Source organism: Colias eurytheme, chromosome 3, assembly GCF_061535395.1.
Source record: "Colias eurytheme isolate Ceu_HAF_F1 chromosome 3, ilColEury1 Martin Lab GWU primary, whole genome shotgun sequence".
Lineage (NCBI taxonomy): Eukaryota > Metazoa > Arthropoda > Insecta > Lepidoptera > Pieridae > Colias > Colias eurytheme.
The window spans coordinates 626,613-647,907 of NC_142982.1; the positions used below are offsets into that span (position 1 = coordinate 626,613).

The 21,295-nt window shown below is 31.8% G+C and overlaps 6 protein-coding genes across 8 annotated transcripts in view; 3 read left to right on the forward strand and 3 right to left on the reverse strand.

The window, feature by feature from the left end:
- Window positions 1-164: 164 nt before the first annotated feature.
- Window positions 165-1,363, reverse strand: LOC149909282 (uncharacterized). The gene is made up of 4 exons (XM_090117218.1): window positions 1,211-1,363; window positions 976-1,104; window positions 663-818; window positions 165-381 (listed from the first exon to the last, which is right to left on the reverse strand). Exons 1-4 carry the CDS (start codon window positions 1,268-1,270, stop codon window positions 280-282), a joined length of 447 nt encoding a protein of 148 aa, XP_089973344.1. The 5' UTR covers window positions 1,271-1,363; the 3' UTR covers window positions 165-279.
- A 352-nt stretch (window positions 1,364-1,715) lies between these two features.
- LOC149909283 (nudC domain-containing protein 1) lies at window positions 1,716-3,936 on the forward strand. Its single transcript, XM_090118968.1, has 2 exons — window positions 1,716-3,023; window positions 3,420-3,936. Exons 1-2 carry the CDS (start codon window positions 1,778-1,780, stop codon window positions 3,911-3,913), a joined length of 1,740 nt encoding a protein of 579 aa, XP_089975094.1. The 5' UTR covers window positions 1,716-1,777; the 3' UTR covers window positions 3,914-3,936.
- A 19-nt stretch (window positions 3,937-3,955) lies between these two features.
- Window positions 3,956-7,595, reverse strand: LOC149909284 (box C/D snoRNA protein 1). The gene is made up of 5 exons (XM_090118975.1): window positions 7,426-7,595; window positions 7,070-7,346; window positions 4,943-5,261; window positions 4,550-4,702; window positions 3,956-4,398 (listed from the first exon to the last, which is right to left on the reverse strand). Exons 1-5 carry the CDS (start codon window positions 7,485-7,487, stop codon window positions 4,130-4,132), a joined length of 1,080 nt encoding a protein of 359 aa, XP_089975101.1. The 5' UTR covers window positions 7,488-7,595; the 3' UTR covers window positions 3,956-4,129.
- A 3,608-nt stretch (window positions 7,596-11,203) lies between these two features.
- On the forward strand, window positions 11,204-12,108 carry Pa1 (PTIP binding protein Pa1). Its single transcript, XM_090118996.1, has one exon. The coding sequence runs from the start codon at window positions 11,297-11,299 to the stop codon at window positions 11,759-11,761; it is 465 nt and encodes a 154-aa protein (XP_089975122.1). The 5' UTR covers window positions 11,204-11,296; the 3' UTR covers window positions 11,762-12,108.
- Window positions 12,091-14,027, reverse strand: LOC149909286 (pseudouridylate synthase TRUB2, mitochondrial). The gene is made up of 5 exons (XM_090118985.1): window positions 13,848-14,027; window positions 13,580-13,771; window positions 13,161-13,377; window positions 12,790-12,926; window positions 12,091-12,414 (listed from the first exon to the last, which is right to left on the reverse strand). Exons 1-5 carry the CDS (start codon window positions 13,969-13,971, stop codon window positions 12,167-12,169), a joined length of 918 nt encoding a protein of 305 aa, XP_089975111.1. The 5' UTR covers window positions 13,972-14,027; the 3' UTR covers window positions 12,091-12,166.
- Window positions 14,028-16,248: 2,221 nt separating this feature from the next.
- LOC149909287 (uncharacterized) overlaps window positions 16,249-21,295 on the forward strand; it is an 81,084-nt gene continuing 76,037 nt past the window's right edge. For all 3 annotated transcript variants that reach the window (XM_090119029.1, XM_090119023.1, XM_090119008.1), the window contains exon 1: window positions 16,249-16,463. The gene's annotated coding sequence lies outside the window, so the exon portion shown is untranslated. The remainder of the gene's footprint in view (window positions 16,464-21,295) is intronic.

Here is a 21,295-nt window from a genome sequence, read left to right on the forward strand (position 1 = left end):
TTCCGTAACTGCGCTCAAAGTCTGTGACTATATATCCTAACACCCCCCCACTCCAACTGGCAGAGCGATGCGATGCTATGCAATAGCTTTACCGCGGCAGTCCTCGAGTGAAGTTTTTAATTAATAAAAATTATGAAAGGTGTGATAGAAATATCTTATATAACTTATATAACTTAACTTTATTTTTATTATTATCACACCAAATACTTATTAAAACATGATTCAAGTTATAATTAATTCAAATATCACAGCATTTTCAACTAGTTGAAATAGTTATCTTCATACATTTTCTTCACAATCCTTTTTATGTGTGGCCAAGTGTATGTTGGTTATTCCAGTTATGGCATTCTTCAATCGTATAACCATTGGAAGACTTAGGACCTATAACATGAAACATAAAATAATTAGTAATATTTTTAAAAATAAACTGATAAATGGACATTAATAAATTTACAAATCTGTTAGTCTTTTAACAAAGTTTGTTAGTTGTCCACATAACTGTTTTGTATGAAATATGGGATGTATATAGGTAGTTGAAGACCCAGGGTCAAAAACAGAGACTACTTTTTACAAAAGGGTTTGTTATAGTGTTTGGCTGTGTAAAAAATATTGTTTTAGTATTTAATAATATTGAAATGACTCAGTTAATTTAATTTAATCACCTGCAATATGTTAGCAACTAATACTGGTTTCTCCTGCCATTCAATTGTGCCAAAAATTTGAACTCCATTTGGTATTACACTAGATGGCATACTGCTTCTTAAATATGCTATATTTATGAGCAGTTTTCGTGAGTCAGCTTTAGAATTGTCGTCAATCTAAAATTGAAAATTATTTTAGATTAAAATTCTATTATATACATATGATATTAAATTCATATCAATTTTTTTAAGGGTATAAGTATCATAATATACGTTATTATGTATTTGTTTAATTAGTATTTCTTATAGTAGATACTGTTTTCAGAAAACTTACATCGCTCAAATAAAAATGACCATTTAGACTTTGCATTATTCCAACAGTACGGCATCGAATTATCTCTGTCTTATTATTTGTTATTTTATGTTCTAAATCACGTACAGTGCCAAAGAAAAAGAAATCCTCCTAAAAAGGGATTAAAAAATATATTTAGTACACTAATTACAAATACTAGTCAATCTTATTATATTTTATAAATAAAATAACGCAAATGTTGGTAAAACAAACTAACAAATGGTGTTTGTTCTGAAAATTTTTCATTACGATATGAATTGTACTTGTCACAAGCCATTGCAAAAGTTTATTATTTTCTTTCAACTAAATAAAGGATAGTTTGAAAAATTATTGAAATTTGAGTTTATCCATGTTGAAATTTGAAAAGTAAACAAACGTCAAACACCACTTGCGAGATACCTACAGCTCACAGCTGACACTTTGACGTTTGACGTTATTCATAACATTGCCACACTATTATGATTTTCAATTCATCTTTCACAGACCGTATTCTAGTAGTATATTATTACAGTTATTACAGGTACTTATCGTACCTTTAGGAAGTGTAATGAATATAAAATAATAAAATTGAATAAATAACGCAATCGCATATAAATCTAATTGACTGACATTTTTTAATAATCTGTAGCAGATACCTATGAATTTTCAAAATACTGTCATTGTCAATGTCATTATTAAAAACAATATTTATGGCTATGCGGTGAAAGCATATTGATTATTGTTAAAAATTACTATAAAAAGTAAATATTACATTCAGAATAACATTTGTTTATAGAATAAGAAAATGCCTCCATCTAACTTAGTTGAACTGCGACCAAATCGCCGACTACTGGACCACGAATTCGAAGGATACAAGCTAAATCTCAACGCTCTGGCCCAACACAATTTGGAACTGATCTCACCAGTAGACAGGCTATATCCCGATGAAGTTCAATTCTCCTTCGTCCATGCTAAACTCTTTGCGCTTCATAATCACCTCATAATTGATCACTGGGACCACGCGTTCAATTACTACTACATCGACAATAAACAACAAGTTCGGAACATTACGTTTGAGAATATTAACAGTACATTCCAACAAGCTATTGTCTACGATGTTCCAGCGCACGTTGAAAGGAAATCGGGTCATTTTAACTTATGCTTATTATTTCCTTCATGTACACTAGCTGTTATAAGTGATGGTACGGGCTATTTACATATTGTTGATACTGGATTACGGAATAAACCTGCGACGGAAAAACAACCATGGAACACAGCACATTCCAGTTTGGCCCTTGGTGATGGCAAGTATTTTGTAGTTGCTGATTCAAGAGTGCAAACAAAAGATAATAAAGAAGTGCTGCACTGTCTTCTACAATCTGTAGAACAGAATGATAAACATTTCAACTCTGTTTTAACATGGATTACTTTCGAAAATGATGGCCAAGGGTGGGTGCAGGCTGCAACTAAACAGGTTCAAGGTAAAGGCATTGTGCATTACGCAGCGATTGAAGGGAGCTGTTCAGCATTATACATAGCTTCAGATAATTTATTTAAATTCACACAAGATTCAGAAAATGATATAACAGAGCCCAAGAAGGAGCAACCTCAGCAGATTGTTTACACATGGCTCCAAACTGCAGATGATATAACTATAACATTACAATTGGAAAGTAATTTTGATAAGAAGCTCTTACATGTGAATGTATCTCCTCTAAACGTAAAGATAAGTTATGCTGGCAAAGATTTTGTATGCGGCAAGTTGAAAAATAAAGTAGACAGCGAGTTGACTACATGGAATGTTGGAGAGAGCGGTCAAGTTGATGTTTTGATGACGAAATCTGAGAGTATGATGTGGGATGAGCTGATCGAGGGTGGGGACAAGACTGGTGAGCAGATCTTGGACCCAAGTCTTGTGGAGGAAGTTCATAGACGGTTAATGCACTTGTGTGCGGAGACAGAAGTAACAGCGGCTGATCAATCTGTACCTGGTCTGTCTACCCAGGAGCTGGAGGAATGTGACGCTGCTTCTGAAGAAGACACTGTATTGGGTATGTATTTATCTATACTAATATAATAAAGAGGAAAGGTTTGTATGTATGTATGTATGGTTTTCATGCATAAACTACTGGACCGATTTTGATGAAATTTGGCACAGATAATCTTCAGACCCTGAGAAAGAACATAGGCTACTTTTTATTGCGAAATATGTACCACGGGCGAAGCCGGGGCGGACCGCTAGTTTTAATAAATTTTACTTATTCCAGATGTCAGTAAAGTACATTATCTCTTATTAATACACTACTATTAATATTGGACTTATAAAACTACTTTGTACTTGTTTCTCATTTTCTTACTTAATGAAATAAATATTTTATTTTATTCATAAAAAAAATATTGTGTTGCAAACTCTTTCTTTATAATTAATTTTTCACTTATTTTTTTAGTTCGATTGGATGCTACAAACCACTCCATAACGCACAGAGTTCCACTCAGCGTACACCAATATTTGTTCAGCTTGAAACTGGAAACTCAAGAAGTGCCAGCACTCTGTCTCAGACATGATGTCGATGCATGCATATGGCAGCCATACTCCCAACTTATTAACTCAGATACCTGGCCTATTAAACATCAAGGAACCCTCATGGCATTTGGTTATGTCCAATCATCAAAACAGAACAGAAAATTCGTAACATGTCCACCCAATTTCGCCTACAGTGTCGTATGTGAAGCTTCAAGACATGTATTCATTTACAAAAGTACGAACAACTCAGACTGTCAATTACGAAAACGAACTGGTGGGTCAATGAAGAATGTCAAAGTTGGCCAGCAATATGTATTAAATGTTGAAAAGAACGGTGAAGTTGTAGGTATAAACGCGACAAACGAATATTTGTTTATTCTCACTGAGAAGAAGTTACTTGTTATTGAAATGTTGTAAATAAAATGTTATTTTAATGTATGATTGGTTTTTATTTCTTTGTCCAGTAGTATTTACAAGTCATTGTAGTAGGCAAATATGGCTACAAAACATTCTTACAGAATTTTTAAGTTACAACTTGTCTTATTTTTGAAATTAAAGAAATGAAGAGTTCCATGGCAATGGAATGATTAATCTTTTCCTTATATATTTCAATTATTTTGAACTTTTACACAATTAGGTTTCACCATCACTATCAGTATGTATACTCTCTTCTGAAGAATATCCAGTGGTGAACAAAAGATTTTTAGGTTTCTTCTTTCTTTGTTCCTTAATCTCTTTCTCTATTTCTTCTTTCTTCTCTTGTGCGATCTTTTCAGTAAGCAAGAGACGTTTCTTATAACCGTTTTTACTGCTTTCTGGTTTACTGTCTGTATTAACTATAAATTGACTTTCTTGAGCATTTGCTTCAGTGGGTTCACTTTTGTCATAATCAAATTCATCTTCTGTAAAAAAATTGGCCTTTAAAACTATTAAGAAAGATTTCAGTTTGTTGTTGTTGTTTTATATTCTTAAATGTATTTATTACTGAACCTTAGGCAAGGACTTATGCTAATTTTTGTCAAGAAAACAGAAAATAAATAAAATGGTAAGTACCTGGAGTGATAATTTCGAAGTTATATGCATGGTCCTTAAGCACCACAAATATAATGGGAAACTCAATAATACATTTCCCTGATAAATTCTCACATACAGATTCTGCTGGGTCCAGTTCAAAAAACTTCTTTTGAGATCCTTTCACCTTTTCGGCTGAAAAATATGTAAAAATAGATCAGTAGAGTAAATCCTAGATTATATTACCGAGTTAACCATGACTTGCATGGATTTTATATGTATATTTGAGTTATTTATTTAAAGCTTCACGCGTCCTACGTACATTATTTGCTCGTAACTAAATCAGTATGTTATAGTAGGACGCGTGATGGGTTAAGCAAATTGGTTAGCATAAGCAAACAAACGAAAAATGGTTTTAAAATAAATACTATTTACCTTTTAATAAAACTTTGACACCACTAAGACCAGCTGATCTATAAAACGCTAAGGCCTTAGACCCTTCAAAAGGTACCCCATCGGGGTTCAAGTATTTATCCAACAGATCTGATAATTTAGTATTTTCCGGGCATTTCTCATCAACAAACTTTAAAGGAATGCCCTCCACATTTGGAAACATCCATTCTATCCTCCAGTTAATTATATGTTTCTTGAATTCATATTTTGTAGTATTCACTTGGTTCCTAGTAAAGTTTCTGGCTAGAAATTGTAAAACTATCCCCCTTTTCCTTGCTGCTAACTTGAGTTTATACAAATGCTGCAACAGAAAAATATTGATTATAGAAATCCATATGACTATAAACACTGGTCATTTATGTTAAACTATTTAGCTATATTTATTTATTTAATGGTTAAACATGCCATATTTTGATATTTCAAGATGAAAATTGAAATTTATATGCAACTAGCGGTCCGCCCCGGCTTCGCCTGTGGTACATATGAAAAATAGATGTTGGCCGATTCTCAGACTTACACGATATGCACAGAAAATTTCATGAGAATCGGACCACCCGTTTCGGAGGAGTATGCAGACTAACATTGTGACACGAGAATTTTATATATAAGATATACTTCTTCCAACGATTACATTTTAATGTTTAGGATTATTAACAATGACAAAAAACTCTAGAATTTAACTCTAGAAAGATAATCATATTGAGTAGTACGGGAAAGATAGTCATGCGTCAAATTTACGCATGTTTCTTAGTTCGCTCTAAGTCGAGGTATATTATTTTTTTTTCCATTAATTGTAAGTTTTTATATATTTACAGTTATATTAGAATAATTAATACTACAGATAATTTATTTATTATTATTTTTACATGTATAAAAAGACGAAAACATTAAACGTCTGCATTAAATCAACAATTCTTGTAACACGTATTGTTTCTTATAAAAACTTACTTTTTACCACAATTAACAGACTTTTTTATATGTTATATAAATTTTGTAGATATAGTTATATGAAAAATTAGTGAGAAACAACTTTAGGACATATCAACGTAAGCTCACAACATAATATAACTATGTTACATTTTTTGCAGGACGCACTTGCCTTTCGTCATATTTCAGACGGACAAAAGTATAGTAAATACGTTTTTTTACTGAAGGTCTCCTCAGTACTTTCTTACGATGTACCAGATACTTCATTTGGCAACAAATTGGAGATATTATCACGCAAATATCTTCTCAAAGCTGGTGATTCTAAACCCCCACGCATAAACAATGAAGACAGTTCCATGCTTCTATATTTCACGTTTTTTTGACTCGGATGTTTTTGTACTTTGTTATTAACATTGTGGCTATAAATTTAATATGCAATATGCAGGCAATTTTAATGATTCCATAAAAAAAAACCATTGGCCATCTCATTGTCTTCCTACTATAGTACATCAGGAAACACATTCGGTCTAATGCATCTACTCCGCCTTTTGCTTGAATGTAATATCAGGAAAAGCTTCTTCTATGTCACTTTGCTCGTCATCTTCAATTTCGTGGTCCTCCTACTTCACTATCGGTATCTTCACAGGGACCCTCATCGCTTTGCATAAGAGCGGCCAGTATACAATATTCTTCCAATTTTCTATCCCCAATTGTTTTCTATATTTGCTTCAATATGTATAAACATAAATTTATAACATAAGTCACAATATACAGTAATAATAAGCTGAAAATATTCAAACTACCATAGAATTCAAAATCTTAAAAGTCACGGTAAAGATAATCATGCGTAATTTTGACTCACGTAGTCGTTATATTTCAAAATCGGTTAGATTAACTTTATTGATACGTATACCATAGGATTTCTCTCAGTGAGTTATGAAATGTCCTAAACGCACAGTTATGGATTCGCGACATTTAAAAAGATACAGCTATATTTCGAAAACGCATGAGTCATTTTGACGCAGACTATCTTTCTAGGGTTAAAGAAACTTATTTAATGGTTTGAAAATAAGGTTTTTATAATATTTAACATTCATTCAGATAAGCACAGACACAATTTGGGGTCTCCAATTAATTTCTAAACTTATAAAACTTATATTTAATTATTAAAAAACTACTTACAATCGGCAAGTCTTTGTCAATCCTCGTAAACTTTTTCTTCTCATCTCTTTTCACAGCATACACAAAACGAGCACATTCCTCCAATAATCTGTAGTCACTTAGCAAATCAGTGTCTGTAAAGTCCTTTATCCTTACGAATTTCGTCCGATCTCTGATTCCATTGCATTCTAATTCTGCTTTATGTATCCTCACGCAGTCTAAACAACACGTTTTGACTTCACATCTCGGACATGTATACTTAGCTTTATTCTTTCCACATACCTCGCAATCACCTAATCTGGATATTTTAAAGAAATTAGTTAGATATTAGTTTGGAAAATCATTATGTATTTGCTGGTTTGTTTATGAAAACTAACCTTGGAATACCTTCACTTTCAGATTCACTCTCTGATGACGACGAAACGCTTCCAAACACCATATTCAAATTTTAATTTAAATATTTAATGCAATGAATACCGCTGGGATTTTAATTACACAACGTTATCGAAATTAGTAAGGTTATTTCTATTTGTTTTGATTTTTCAATCACGGCACAGATCACGGCGACACGGCGTGAACAATGTGACAAATTGACAATCGCATGATCGAAATGTGATATGTCAAATGTCAACTTCAACTTTCAAAGCTAGGGATGTGGCTATAGCTAAGGGCTATAGGCCCCGTTTTCCAATTACAGCACTAGAGCGCATTATGTGGCATAATGCTTAACGTTGAATGTTCCAACTACAGCAACGCTTCGCACAATCGAGCACTAGAAAAAGTAATGCGCGTGAATTGATGCGTGCAATCGATTTATCGTTGGTAATTATTCCCCGTTTTCCAATTACAAAGCATAATGCGACTCAGTGCCGCACAATGCCGAATTATGCTGATGCTTAATTGGAACATGAAACGCACCAGCAGGTTGCGCTAAGTTCAGTGTTGAAAAAAAAATATTCATAGAGTTAGCAATAACCTCATAAATGTGTAAATAACTTGTAAATAAAGTGGTATACACTTGGTATACATAATAATTGGTTGAATAATATTTACGGTTATTTTAAGTAATTTGGATTTTGATTATTTCATTAACATTTTTTTCAATGTTTGTACCTTCATCCATACTTATATTTATTTTTTTAACACAATTTGAATTAACTTTGATTATTTCGAAAAAACTACAATGAAACGAAAGCTTTAAAATTTTTTCCAACAATTAATAATTATCCGATTGCACGCATCAATTCACGCGCATTACTTTTTCTAGTGCTCGATTGTGCGAAGCGTTGCTGTAGTTGGAACATTCAACGTTAAGCATTATGCCGCATAATGCGCTCTAGTGCTGTAATTGGAAAACGGGGATTAATTGTTGGAAAAAAATTTAAAGCTTTCGTTTCATTGTAGTTTTTTTTCGAAATAATCAAAGTTAATTCAAATTGTGTTAAAAAAATAAATATAAGTATGGATGAAGGTACAAACATTGAAAAAAATGTTAATGAAATAATCAAAATCCAAATTACTTAAAATAACCGTAAATATTTTTCAACCAATTATTATGTATACCACTTTATTTACACATTATTGAGGTTATTGCTACTCTATGAATATTTTTTTTTCAACCTGTGTTTTCAACACTGAACTTAGCGCAACCTGCTGGTGCGTTTCATGTTCCAATTAAGTATCAGCATAATTCCGCATTGTGCGGCACTGAGTCGCATTATGCTCTGTAATTGGAAAACAGCCAGGGAGAAACCGTAGCTTACTGCTTAGGGAGAAAGTATCATGGGATGCCACAAAATATATCGAAATACATAGCTGTGTAATGTGTACATAATATTGAACTAAGTGAGCGCTTCTATGGACTTGATTATTATCAACTTATGATTCTTCGTAATAGTAACTATACTCTGTCCATTATATTATTTGCTTTTTGACAGCTTCACGCCTATGTAGGATTGTATTGTCTATGTTAAAATGTCATACAAATAATTATCGTACTTCATGGACAGGTCCCGCCCACTTAGTGATGCCTACCCAGAATTATTCAATGATGTGTCGATAGATTAAAATAATCGATAGAAATACTCTGTAAAATATATCCGATACAGAAAAACTCTTCTATTATGTTATATAATTTTAACGTAAAGACAACCTAATTGTAAGATAGAAACCAATAAATTATAAAATATTAGTTTAGTTTAGTTTTAACATACAATGCATAGATATGTGGTCTTATTATTACATATCTTATTAGTACGTTTACGTTGTAATTATTATTTACGTACCTGATTCGATTTATGATAATATTTTGAATTTATAATTGAAATGGTATCACAATCGATAATCTTTTGAACATCACTTCTGTTATCACCCGTCGAGCTGTCAAAAAGCAATTCTTAAAATTATAAACAGACGTTCGAACTGGTGCGACCGGACCACCGTACTCGTGCGGTGCGATCGACTCGCCACACGACCGCACCGCACCTAGGGTTGCCAGTATTTGATTTAAGGGTTAACAGCATCAAAAATACGAGTTTTAGTTATTTTTTACGGTAGATAATTAAAACAGCAATGTTAAATAGAGAAAATTTATTTTTGGCATTTATATTTGCTGTTGGAAGAAACAGCTTTTAATAGCTCTTCATTTTCTAAAGCGAATGTATAAAAATCTTTGCACGATAATTTAAAATTACATTTAATTAATTTGCAGCTTCGCCTTTACAGTTTCAATATTCAATCGGTTTCGGCTATCCGTCCAGGCATTGCCGCACAAAGAAAATATTCTTTGTTTAAAAATTATGATTAAATTTACGATTTTAAAAAAAACATTTAAAATATTGGAATTTTCGCGGCCGACTGAGCTAAATAACTTCGTATAAAAAAATAGATACACTAGTGACTAGATAATTTATAACGTTGCTAATATATGAAGTGATTAAAGGCGCAAATTATCCCTTTTTGAAATTTTCGATATTGTCGATGATAGAGGCGAAAGTATTGTAATTTTTACTGATTTTCGTTTTTATTTTTTATATTATATGCAGGCGTTAGTAGAAGCTCTGTTTAGTACCAAAAGAAACTTTGAACTGAGTTCTACATGTGACAAAAATACCACATTCTAGCCACGAAGTTATTACGAGATATAGATTTTCAAAGAATGTCAGGGTTGTCCCTAGTAAACAAAATTATATATATCATCTATCTATTACTTACTATTATTTTAGTCGTTAGTTATAGTCGATATTTCAATATATTATTATATGTAGGTACATAATCTTTATATGTAATAAATTACTTGAACAAAAAAAATATCTTAGATTTATAAGACAATTCAATAATATCAAATTAATACAAATTAATCTCCTTTTTTTGTGAATATTTCGAGCATTGATCATAGTAATCTCATTAAAAGTCAAACCGAATTCCTTGAAAATCTATTTCTCGTAATAAATTCGTGGTTAGAATGTTGTATTTTTTTCACATGTATACCTCAGTTCAAGGCTTCTTTTGGTACAAGTACAAGTACAAGTTACAACCATTGAAAAGAAGAAAACGAAGAGAAAAGAATGGGCAAAATTATATTTAAAAGACAGGGATTCATTCAGACATATGCAGTCATATCATAAATCTTTGTAGAGTTCTAAAATTTATATTATTAATCTTTTTTCAGTATTAGCCACGTCATCCGACGCCATCGCCATTGATAACGATCGACCGACGTCCGTTTTGTTTGGCGGTAGAACTATGACTAGCTGTAATAAGTATATAGTCTATGACTAATGCGCTGTCCGGTGCGATCGCCCGTCCACACGCGCGAATTTGGTACGGTCCGCACCAAGTTCGGATGAAAAAACCATCGAACCAACCGTACCGTCAATAATAATAATTATGTCCGGCGGACCACTGTACACACGATCGAATATGGTCCGGAGCGCACCAAGGTCACGGTGCGGTCCGTACCAAATTCGAACGTCTGTTTATAACTTTATAGTGGACAGACTATACATCCAATACTACGATAGGGCGTATTCAGAAAGAAAGCTTGAAACTTATAAGCGCCGATAAGCGCTTATAAGTTTCAAGCTTTATTTCTGAATACGCCCTTAAAAACGAAATATTAATTACTCTGTGATCCTCACATTTTTCATTGTCAAGTGTCAACTGTCATAGCTATTATTTTATTTTAGAATTGTAAACAAAATACAAATAACGAAAACTTAGAAATCCAACTATCCTATATTTTTCAATATGAGTTCAGATATCCAGGGCGACGATTGGGATTTACCATGTTCGGATGACGAGCTTTCAAAGTGCGGTGTCACAATCGGAAAGAGTTGGATGCCGGACCCAAATGAATTGGAAGAACTATACAAAACAATAGAGATAAAAGGAACATTGAATTTGGAGTGGAAATGTCCCGGGCGACGGGCCCCTTCCCCCGTAGCAGTGAGCAAAGAGAATCAGCCTGAAGCGATGCAAACGTCGCCAGTTCGGGAAGAGAAATCAGATTTTGACTTTATGGATGAAATGGTGCACAATTCCTTACATTTACGAGTACGTAGAGAAGGCGAGGACACACTTAGAGGCTCTGCTAAGAAGAAAACCACTTCCTTTGATGGTATTTTATCAAACATGATAAGGCATAAAAGGATTGAGCAGTTGGAGAAACAAGCTACAACACCAACTTCTTCACAATCAAATAGCAGTACTTGATATTATCTTAGTGAGTGATCTAAGCAAATAAAAGACTTGGATATTACAAATTAAAAGTGATAAATGAGGCCCATGAATGCCAGGTGCATTTATCATTTAAAACATTATTAAGGTAGTGCACAGCACATTGTACCTACCAATAATTTTACTTGATTAATGACAATTTGTTAGAATATTGTGTAATGAAAGTGGTGTTTATATAGTAAAAGTTGTGCAAAACAACTCTTCTTTAAAATCTTAGTGTCCTCAGAATATATTGTTAGAACTCTTCATTGAAGATATTAAAGTTGTTATTTTTCAATATTAACTTTTAACAGCTTAAATTGTAAAATAAATAATTTTTATTATCACTGTGTTTTATTTACATAACAAATCTAATACTTATACATAATTTAATAACTATTACTACACAAGATGTGCCGACTTCTGTCTAATCATCTGCTCATTTTCATTAAGAATCTGTTCACATTCCTTCATGTTGTCTATTATGTGTTCTAACTTCCAATGTTTTCTTAATAACGCATCTTCCAAGTTGAACTTGCCCTGTCTTATGCATTGTACTGCGGTACAGTAGGCTGATGTCTTCAATTGAATACCAAGATCATGTACTATGGTCCAGAGATATTTGTCATACTCATTGACTGATTGAATTTCTGTAAAAAGAGTGTTTCTTTAAACCATGGTAACAGGTATAGGAAATAAAAATTATAGATGAAAATAAGAAGATTAAAAAATAGGCTATTTTCATTTCATAACTGAATTATATAGATTAATAGATTTGAAAATTGGATGAATCTTTATTATTAGAAAATTTTGATTTATAGTCGTGAAAAAGATAAACGGATACTTTTCTTTGGTGTAGTATTCATAATTTAAACACACATAAACTAGAAAAGCATTGATAAAATTAATATTTATTTTTTTTATAAAATTGTATAACAATATCTAGAGGTGTTTTTCGAAAGCATTTTTTTTTGTATTCAAATCTATATATGGTCTTTATATAATATTTAATGTGTGCAACTTACCCAGTATGAAGTTGGGAGGCTCAAAAGACACACATTTTATACCATATAGTACCGGTAATTTGCTATTTGCTGGCCTTATTAATCCTTGTGCAGCTAATTCATATGTGGTCTGTGATTCCATGTGTAGACCTGATAATCTGTGAAATAAATTACATTTATTATCATACCCACAATATTTATTTGATATGGTTTTTATTGTCTACCCTCACCTTTAAGAAAATTAACCATAAACTATAGGCATGAAATAAAATAATAAACTGTTGATTGTACATATCTAATTTAAAATAAAAAGGTAAATTCTATGTTTGAACAGCAAATACTACAATTTAATTAATTTTTTTCACTATTAAAGCTATTAATAAACAACTTACTCAAACATAGTTTTCTGATGAGCAGCCTGCATATGGGCTACAACTCTATCTATTTTCTCTCTTGTCACATGGTTGTAGGTACTGCGCTCTACAGTTTTACCGTTCCAGAAGTATGTATCTGTAGCTTTACCGAGCTGTCCATGAACTTTGAACGCTCTTGTAGGCCTCCCCGTATTTATTTTGAGTGTTAGTTTTGTTCCGTCATTTATGCCTAATACTAAAAGCAAACATGTAGGTATTATTAGTTATTACTTATAACTATAATATTTAATTAATAATTTGCTATTTCTTTGGGAAAGAGTATCAAACATATTATATCTATCTATCTATGCCCCCAAAATTTATGTCAGTAAACTAAGAAATTATTGTGTTCTTATATTTCAACACAAAAACACTCAAAGATTATTATTTTGACTTACAGAGAATACCACTACTAAATAAACCCAAGTATGTTGCCCAACTGCATCTAAAATCTTCTTTTATATATCTCGGTCCACAAACTAAAGGATCATCTGCATAATTTGGAACTAGTTTCACTTGCATGGGTTCATTGGTAGCGCCCACGATCTCCACACGTTGTTCTCTTGGTCTATCCGGTAGGGCATTTAAATCTGTAAAAACATATTATTTCAAGTCTTTCCTTTCTTAAATGTGCCCATTATAATGTTGAATTTACTTCAATCTAACCTCTACATAAATTTGTAACGATTTTATGTTGTATTGAAGGAATTGATACGCATGAAGGTTTGTAAACACATATTAAACCATTTAATGCTTTAAACGCTGATGCTGCATCTCTAATTTTCACCATTGTAATTGATTTTATTAAATTAATATTGTTTGTTTTGACTTTTGCACCATACTCAATTGTCAATCTCATTCGAAATAATTTTGACGTATAGTGAGGCGCAAAGAGTAGTGAGGCGAATCGTCTTTCTTTGGCAAGAAAGTCTTTTGTACATTATTTTATTCCATATTTTTAATAACATTTGATTATAATGCGTATATTTATTATATCAAGTCAATAATTTCCTTCATGTTTATTATTTTACTTTCAAACAGATATATTTTTAAGTATACACATTGAGAATAAAATATTTTATAATGGCAGCATTAAGATTTATGGCAACGTCAAAAACGGGCGACACGCTCGCACGCTCAGAGGAATAAACCTATAGAGTTCTTATATTGAGACAGAACAAAATACATATTTTCTAATCTACTTACTCTTAGTCAATAACAGCATAAGTCAGATTGAGATAGCGATAGAGTATCTGCACTGTCTTCAAACGTAGCGCGCCGGCAGTCAGTTTGTTTTCCAACCAGCTGGTGGGCTCAGTGCGTCAAGTGTTTTTAACGAAATATTTAGAAAATATAAAATGTATAGTGTTTCTTTTTATTTGTCAGTGTGCTAAAATGACTATTGTATGTTTAGCTACCGGCTATTACTAGTCGAATGGGAGTTTTGGATGAAAACAATGAAAAAATATCTTTCCATCGGTAAGTGATTTTCAGCAAATTGATAAATATTTATGTTCTAACCCTATTTGAAGGTTTTATCAAGCGCTTTTTTATAAGTTTAAGTTGTAACTGTAACATTTACCCACTTTATGGGGTTGTGGAATACAAAAGAATTAAATAATTTTTAAAAAATGACACAATATTATCACGTTTGGCATTTTGTTTACCACCGTAGTGTTGTAACACATCTGGCGTATATTATCGATTTATGACAAAAAATCTATTTCATATTAACGTTGATTTATTTATTTTGTTTCTTATATCAGATTTATATGTAGTTGTTGTTGCAAATAATAGATGTAAATTTTCTACAGCAGGAAAATAAAAAATACCACGTGGTTGTTTAATTTGACTTATCTGTTTAGTTTGTTGTTTCTCTTTTAGATTATTAATAAATTCATTTTGTTTTAGATTTCCAGAGCTAAATAAAAAATGGGTATAAAACATGAGACGTGTAGATTGGACGCCGTCGAAATTTGCTAGATTGTGTTCACTGCATTTCGAGCCTGCGTGTTATCAAGATGGATACTCTAGAAGAATTGTGCAATCTGACGCTTACGTTTTTTTTTGTTCCTTTAGATAATAAATACATTTGTGTATGAGTGAATTTTTATTTGGAAATTTTTTTACACATTTACTTTAAATGTGAAAATTAAACGGTTGATTAAATGACAGTTTTCATAGATGAGAAACTACTATTGAAATACATACTTAATATACATGCGTTTTCAAAGAAAAACCCGCATAGTTCCCATTCCTGTGGGATTTACGGGATCAAAAGTAATTTTTCCAAATTTCATTGTAATCGGTTTAGTAGTATTCGCGTGAAAGAGTAACAAACATCCATCCTCACAAACTTTCGCTTTATTAGTAGGATGTAAGGAAAATGTTTTCTTTAAGACTGTCCTTTTATGAACTTGTTAAAATTCATGCTGACTGTGCCTTTCACCTCACTCCTTTAACTTTACCATCATTTCCATCTTTATTTTAAATTAGTTACATTTCAAGTTTTAAAATTTATTTTAAAATATACTAGCTTTCCGCCCGCGTTTTTAAAGAAAATCCCGCACAGTTCCCGTTCACGTGGGATTTCCGGTATAAAACCTATACTATGTGTGTATGTACAAAATTTCATTGTAATCGGTTCAGCAGTGAAAGAGAAAGTTTTCCATTCTCGCATAATTTCGCATTTATTATATTCGTAGGATTAAACAAATAATGTATTCAACTGAAATTAATGATTAATTTTGTTTTTTTTTTTATTATTTATTATTACACGAAACCGTAAATGCAAAATGCATCCACGATTTTATCGATTGAAGCACATCCCATCACTATCACCTTCTATCTATCTAAATACGTACCTATAGTAAAAATGGTGCCATGACTATGTTGAAACGTAGCTTGTAGTCTATAGCTATCTCATTCTTTCATACGACGTTTTCTTTAGATAGAGAGAAACAAATATATGTAAATTGTATACGCTCGATACAAGTACTCTATAGGTTTATTGCTCTGAGCTCGCACGCCAATTGCCTTGACGTTAGTTTGTGGTGTCAAGTGTGGTGTCAAGTAATGGCCGAAAGATCGGATCGTGCCCGTATTTATCATTGTTAGCCTTATTTTGTAATGTTCTTCCACAATAGCGTTTATCTATTGCTTGTTAAGGCTGAAAAAACATTTGTGTAAATATTTTGTCCCCTTAAGACTCGTGTGTTATTTGTGTTGACGGTATAATATCGAAAAGTTTGTGATGTGATTTCGAATGAAATATTGTTATTGGTAAGTTGGCATACTATTGTACTGATTGAAGTTAAACCGTTTATAATAATAGTGTAACATACATATATTAACACCAATTGGTGTATTGCAAGCGGCCAAGCGCTTTTATATTCTGATATCTTCGAACCAAACTTGAATGGAACGAGCACCATTGAACGTCCGTCCACAACACTAACTAGTTTAGCGTACACCCAATTAGGCCCAGTGATATTCATTATAATTACTATTTGTTACAATCATACGATTAGAAAGTGTTTAAAAATTACGACTTTTCCTTAATTTGGTAATCAAAGTATTTTTATTTTTTTTTAAGAATTAAAATAGAAATTAAAATGTTTGCCCAAACAACAAAGTGATCCGATATTTAAAATAACATTCTTTACCTGCTAACCAATGCAAACAAATATGTGTCTTAGGGATAGAGTTCACAAAATCTAATAAGATAGAAATATAATTACAGTTGTTACTAATAATAATAATTGACAAATGTTATTAAAATTATATGTAATTATCATGATTAGATTAAAAAAATAACAAGATAAATTAAGATTAAATCTTGAAACTCAAATACTATGGTAAAAATTAAATGGTCTATATCTTCTATTTTTTGTTGAATTAACTATGAATGTGAATTTGTAAATTAGTATTGAGTGTATAATATACCTGATATTTAGTTATTTTTTGTACTACTAAACTCATTGTAACCATACTGTGTGTATTTGTTTGTCTTTCTTTTTCATTGCAACAGAGTGATTAAAAGATATGATTTTTATGTTTCGAGACAGAGGCATCACGCTTCTTTTTACCGCAACTAAATATCTCATTCCCAAGGCAATTTCTGTTGACCACAGTGGCATAGTCGATAGGGGAAAGCAGGTTCATATATATATTTAGATTAGGGATGTAACGATACCGATACCGATACCGATATATCGGCCGATATATCGGCAAGCCGATATATCGGTATCGCCGATAATAAATCAACCGATACCGATATTTTTTTATTAAATTCTTTCTTTTCTTTTATGTTTTTGCATTGTATTCATTCATATTGTATTATTTCTGTTTCTGTAATAGTGTTAAGGAAGAGCGGAACCTCCTGACACAAGCATTTTATTTGCTTACTAGGAGTTTTCCAATCACTTTGTTGAAAGAAATAATTTTGAATTTTTTTAATTTTTAACGTGATAACGTTTTTAAAATCGTTTTAGTCGGGTGACATGTTCATAAACTTGTGTCACACCAAAACCTCACGAGCGCGAACGCAGGTATAACGAGAGAGAGACGGACCGATCTCCCGTTTCATCTCGAGCGCTGCCACTGCATTATGTTATCACGTACGTAAACATCTCGATCGTAAACCTACTTTACAAACATCCAATTTTTTCATGAATCAAAATCAAAATCAAAATCAAAAATCATGTATCGTTACATCCCTAATTTTAGGGATGTAACGATACATGATTTTGCCGATACGATACCGATACCGATATTTGTAGTAATGTATCGGCGATACCGATACCGATACCGATATCGATGGCTTGGTAGAAAAATAAATAGTGAATTATGCATAAAAAGTTACCAACATTTAACAGAGACAACTGTTAATCGTATTCTTTTAAATAAAAATGCCAAATCAAAAAACAACAAAACCATTTATTTTAGTATTATTATTTTACGAAGTCAGTTAAACTTTAAGTAATACACATACAATCAGTACCTAATAAAAGTTTACTATTGGTAGAGTTTTTTCAGAAAACAAAGTGCGCACGCGCGGGCGGCCTCCCGCATCGTTCATTGGGCGCGGGTTTTTGAATTATTTGATATCAAAAAAATTGGTTGTTTGTAAAGTAGGTTTACGATCGAGATGTTTACGTGATAACGGCCCTTTTCTTGATTTTTATTAATGATATTTCAGACTGTGTAAAATATAGTCAATGTGCAATTTTTGCAGATGATTTAAAATTGTACAGGACGGTAAATAGTTTAGCAGATGCATTTTTACTTCAACAAGACATAAATGCTGTTCATAAATGGTGTATTGATAATAGGATGGAAATTAATGTTGACAAGTGTTTACATATTAAATTCTCTAGAAAAATTAAAAAATTGAATTCAGATTATGTATTACATTAACATGGAACTTATCAAGGAAGTATCTGTTGCTCGCGATTTGGGTGTATACTTTGACTCTAAACTTACTTTCTCACATCACTTTGAGGATATTATTTCAAAAGCATGGCGTATGTTGGGTTTTATCAAAAGGAATACTAAGGATTTTCACAGAACTGCGCCTTTGGTTATTTTATTCAATTCTCTCGTCCGCAGTGTGCTGGAATATGCTAGTGCAATATGGAACCCTCACTATCAACGACACATTGCACGAATAGAAAAAGTACAAAAGGCATTCACAAAATTTTTAGCTTTTAAAGATGCTCACATCAACTATAGGGCCCCATACAATGATAGGTTAGAGCATTTCAAACTTATTTCTTTGGAAAATCGTCGTCACCTTTTGGATCTTTATACTTTGCATAAAATCGTAAATGGCAATCTAAACACCAATCTTTTAACTTATATTAATTTAACTGTTGCCCGTTCAATCCCACGTTATGCGATAGTTAATACCTTTTCTGCCTCTTCGTCTCGTACAAACTTAAAGAAGTATAGCCCCATGAACAGACTAATGCGTGCTTTCAATAAGATTAATGTAAATAATGATGTTGACATCTTTCACGACTCATTTTGGTCCTTCAAGAATAAAATTATCAGAATTATCTCTATGGACACTGTTATTGAATTCCTGTAAAAATGTAATTGAATTCCTATAATTATTTTTGACAATATTGTTTTCACATTGCTCTATATCTGACATTTTTTTTTCTGTGTATAATTATTTAAATTAAATACTTAATTCAATCCAATTCTCAAGTAATGCTGTATGTACCTATAATTAGTAGCCAATTTAGATAAAGACTTTATGTACGATTACTTATATAATGTTACAAATTGAGTTACTGTTGGTGCATCTATAAATAAATAAATAAATAAATAAATAACATAATGCAGTGGCAGCGCTCGAGATGAAACGGGAGATCGGTCCGTCTCTCTCTCGTTATACCTGCGATCGCGCTCTTGAGGTTTTGGTGTGACACAATTTTATGAACATGTCACCCGACTAAAACGATTTTAAAAACGTTATCACGTTAAAAATTACAAAAAATTCAAAATTATTTCTTTCTTTCCTATAAGTACATAAACAAATTTGTGATTGGAACACTCCTAGTAAGCAAATAAAATGCTTGTGTCAGGAGGTTCCGCTCTTCCTTAACACTAGATTACAGAAACAGAAATAAAACAATATGAATGAATACAATGCAAAAACATAAAAGAAAAGAAAGAATTTAATAAAAAAATATCGGTATCGGTTGATTTATTATCGGCGATACCGATATATCGGCTTGCCGATATATCGGCCGATATATCGGTATCGGTATCGGTATCGTTACATCCCTACCTAATTTAGATCCTGTAATTTATATATATATATAGAAATCCATACAACAGTGTGACATTTTATACTTATATTGGAATATAAAGTGTATCGGTAAATCTTATCACTACTATCAAGAAATTGATAAACATTTATTTACTGTTGCATTTGATATTATTTATTGTTTTCTACTACGGTATATTTCTATTTAATTGCACTTTTTATTGATGCATTTTTTATGTATACAAAACCAGCTTAACTGCATGCCGGTAGAAAGCATTATAATTTAAATTTCTCATATATATTGCAACAGTTTAATAAAATTACTTAATTTTATGTGTAATACAAATAAAATTTCATACGTATATTAGGAGTAAAGCTCTATGGTAATACATGAAGGTACATTTTTAGGGGAATTTTTGTATTTTTCTGTTGAAATTATTCTCCAGATAATTTAATAGTTGTGATAAAAGTTATGTAATTATTTTATTAATAAACTAGCTTCCACCAACGACTTTGTACGTGCATCCCCGTTTTTCCCCGTTCCCGCAAGAATGTCGGGAAATCCTTTCTTAGCAGATGCCTACGTCATAACATCTACCTGCATGCCAAATTGCAGCCCGATACGTCCAGTGGTTTGGGCTGTGCATTTGATAGATCACTATATCAGTCACCTTTGAGTTTTATATAAATAGATTAGGAGTAAAGGTCTATGGTAATACATGAAGGTACATTTTTAGGAGAATTTTTGTATTTTTCTGTTGAAATTATTCTCCAGATAATTTAATAGTTGTGATAAAAGTTATGTAATTGTTTTACTAATAAATGTATAAACACTACACTAAAAGGTATAATTGAATAATCAATTAGGTGTAATTAATGTATAAATTATTGTAATTGGATAGCTAATTATTGGGTGTATGTCTAATTAAATGAATATTTTTTTATCTAAATCAGTTTGTATATTATCATAATAAATATCCTGCTTTCTTTGTTGTTATGATAACTGAACAATTTGGTCAGAAGTGTAATATAATATGTCCAAGCATTTTTTCTTTAACCCTTTTATGAATTTTTCAATGTCATAGGTAGTAGCCTAGTAGGTATATAATATTGAACATTTTTTGGATAAAATAAAATATTCCATTTCAATTTTCATAATGGTACTACAAATTTCAAATATCTAAAAGAGCCCTGATAAAAATATTAATACAATTTCCTTGAATGAGCGCTACTTTCATAAAATCATTATGAAGATATAAAATGCAAAAGTCTATTACATTTTAATAGCTAAACCACCATCTCCAATTTTGATGAAATTACTAAAATTACTATTACT

Excerpts from the sequence above, each read along its gene's own strand:
- LOC149909282 (XM_090117218.1), bottom strand. The coding sequence starts at position 1,270 with ATGGCTTGTGACAAGTACAATTCATATCGTAATGAAAAATTTTCAGAA. Across the intron at positions 1,105-1,210 it reads TTTCAGAACAAACACCATTT|GAGGATTTCTTTTTCTTTGG; the intron begins GTTAGTTTGTTT and ends ATCCCTTTTTAG. Across the intron at positions 382-662 it reads TAGTTGCTAACATATTGCAG|GTCCTAAGTCTTCCAATGGT; the intron begins GTGATTAAATTA and ends TTCATGTTATAG.
- LOC149909284 (XM_090118975.1), bottom strand. The coding sequence starts at position 7,487 with ATGGTGTTTGGAAGCGTTTCGTCGTCATCAGAGAGTGAATCTGAAAGT. Across the intron at positions 4,703-4,942 it reads TGTCAAAGTTTTATTAAAAG|CCGAAAAGGTGAAAGGATCT; the intron begins GTAAATAGTATT and ends CATATTTTTCAG. Across the intron at positions 4,399-4,549 it reads CTTCGAAATTATCACTCCAG|AAGATGAATTTGATTATGAC; the intron begins GTACTTACCATT and ends ATTTTTTTACAG.
- LOC149909283 (XM_090118968.1), top strand. The coding sequence starts at position 1,778 with ATGCCTCCATCTAACTTAGTTGAACTGCGACCAAATCGCCGACTACTG. Across the intron at positions 3,024-3,419 it reads TGAAGAAGACACTGTATTGG|TTCGATTGGATGCTACAAAC; the intron begins GTATGTATTTAT and ends TTATTTTTTTAG.
- LOC149909286 (XM_090118985.1), bottom strand. The coding sequence starts at position 13,971 with ATGGTGAAAATTAGAGATGCAGCATCAGCGTTTAAAGCATTAAATGGT. Across the intron at positions 13,378-13,579 it reads ATTTAGTAGTGGTATTCTCT|TATTAGGCATAAATGACGGA; the intron begins GTAAGTCAAAAT and ends GTTTGCTTTTAG. Across the intron at positions 12,415-12,789 it reads GCCTCCCAACTTCATACTGG|AAATTCAATCAGTCAATGAG; the intron begins GTAAGTTGCACA and ends CTCTTTTTACAG.
- Pa1 (XM_090118996.1), top strand. The coding sequence starts at position 11,297 with ATGAGTTCAGATATCCAGGGCGACGATTGGGATTTACCATGTTCGGAT.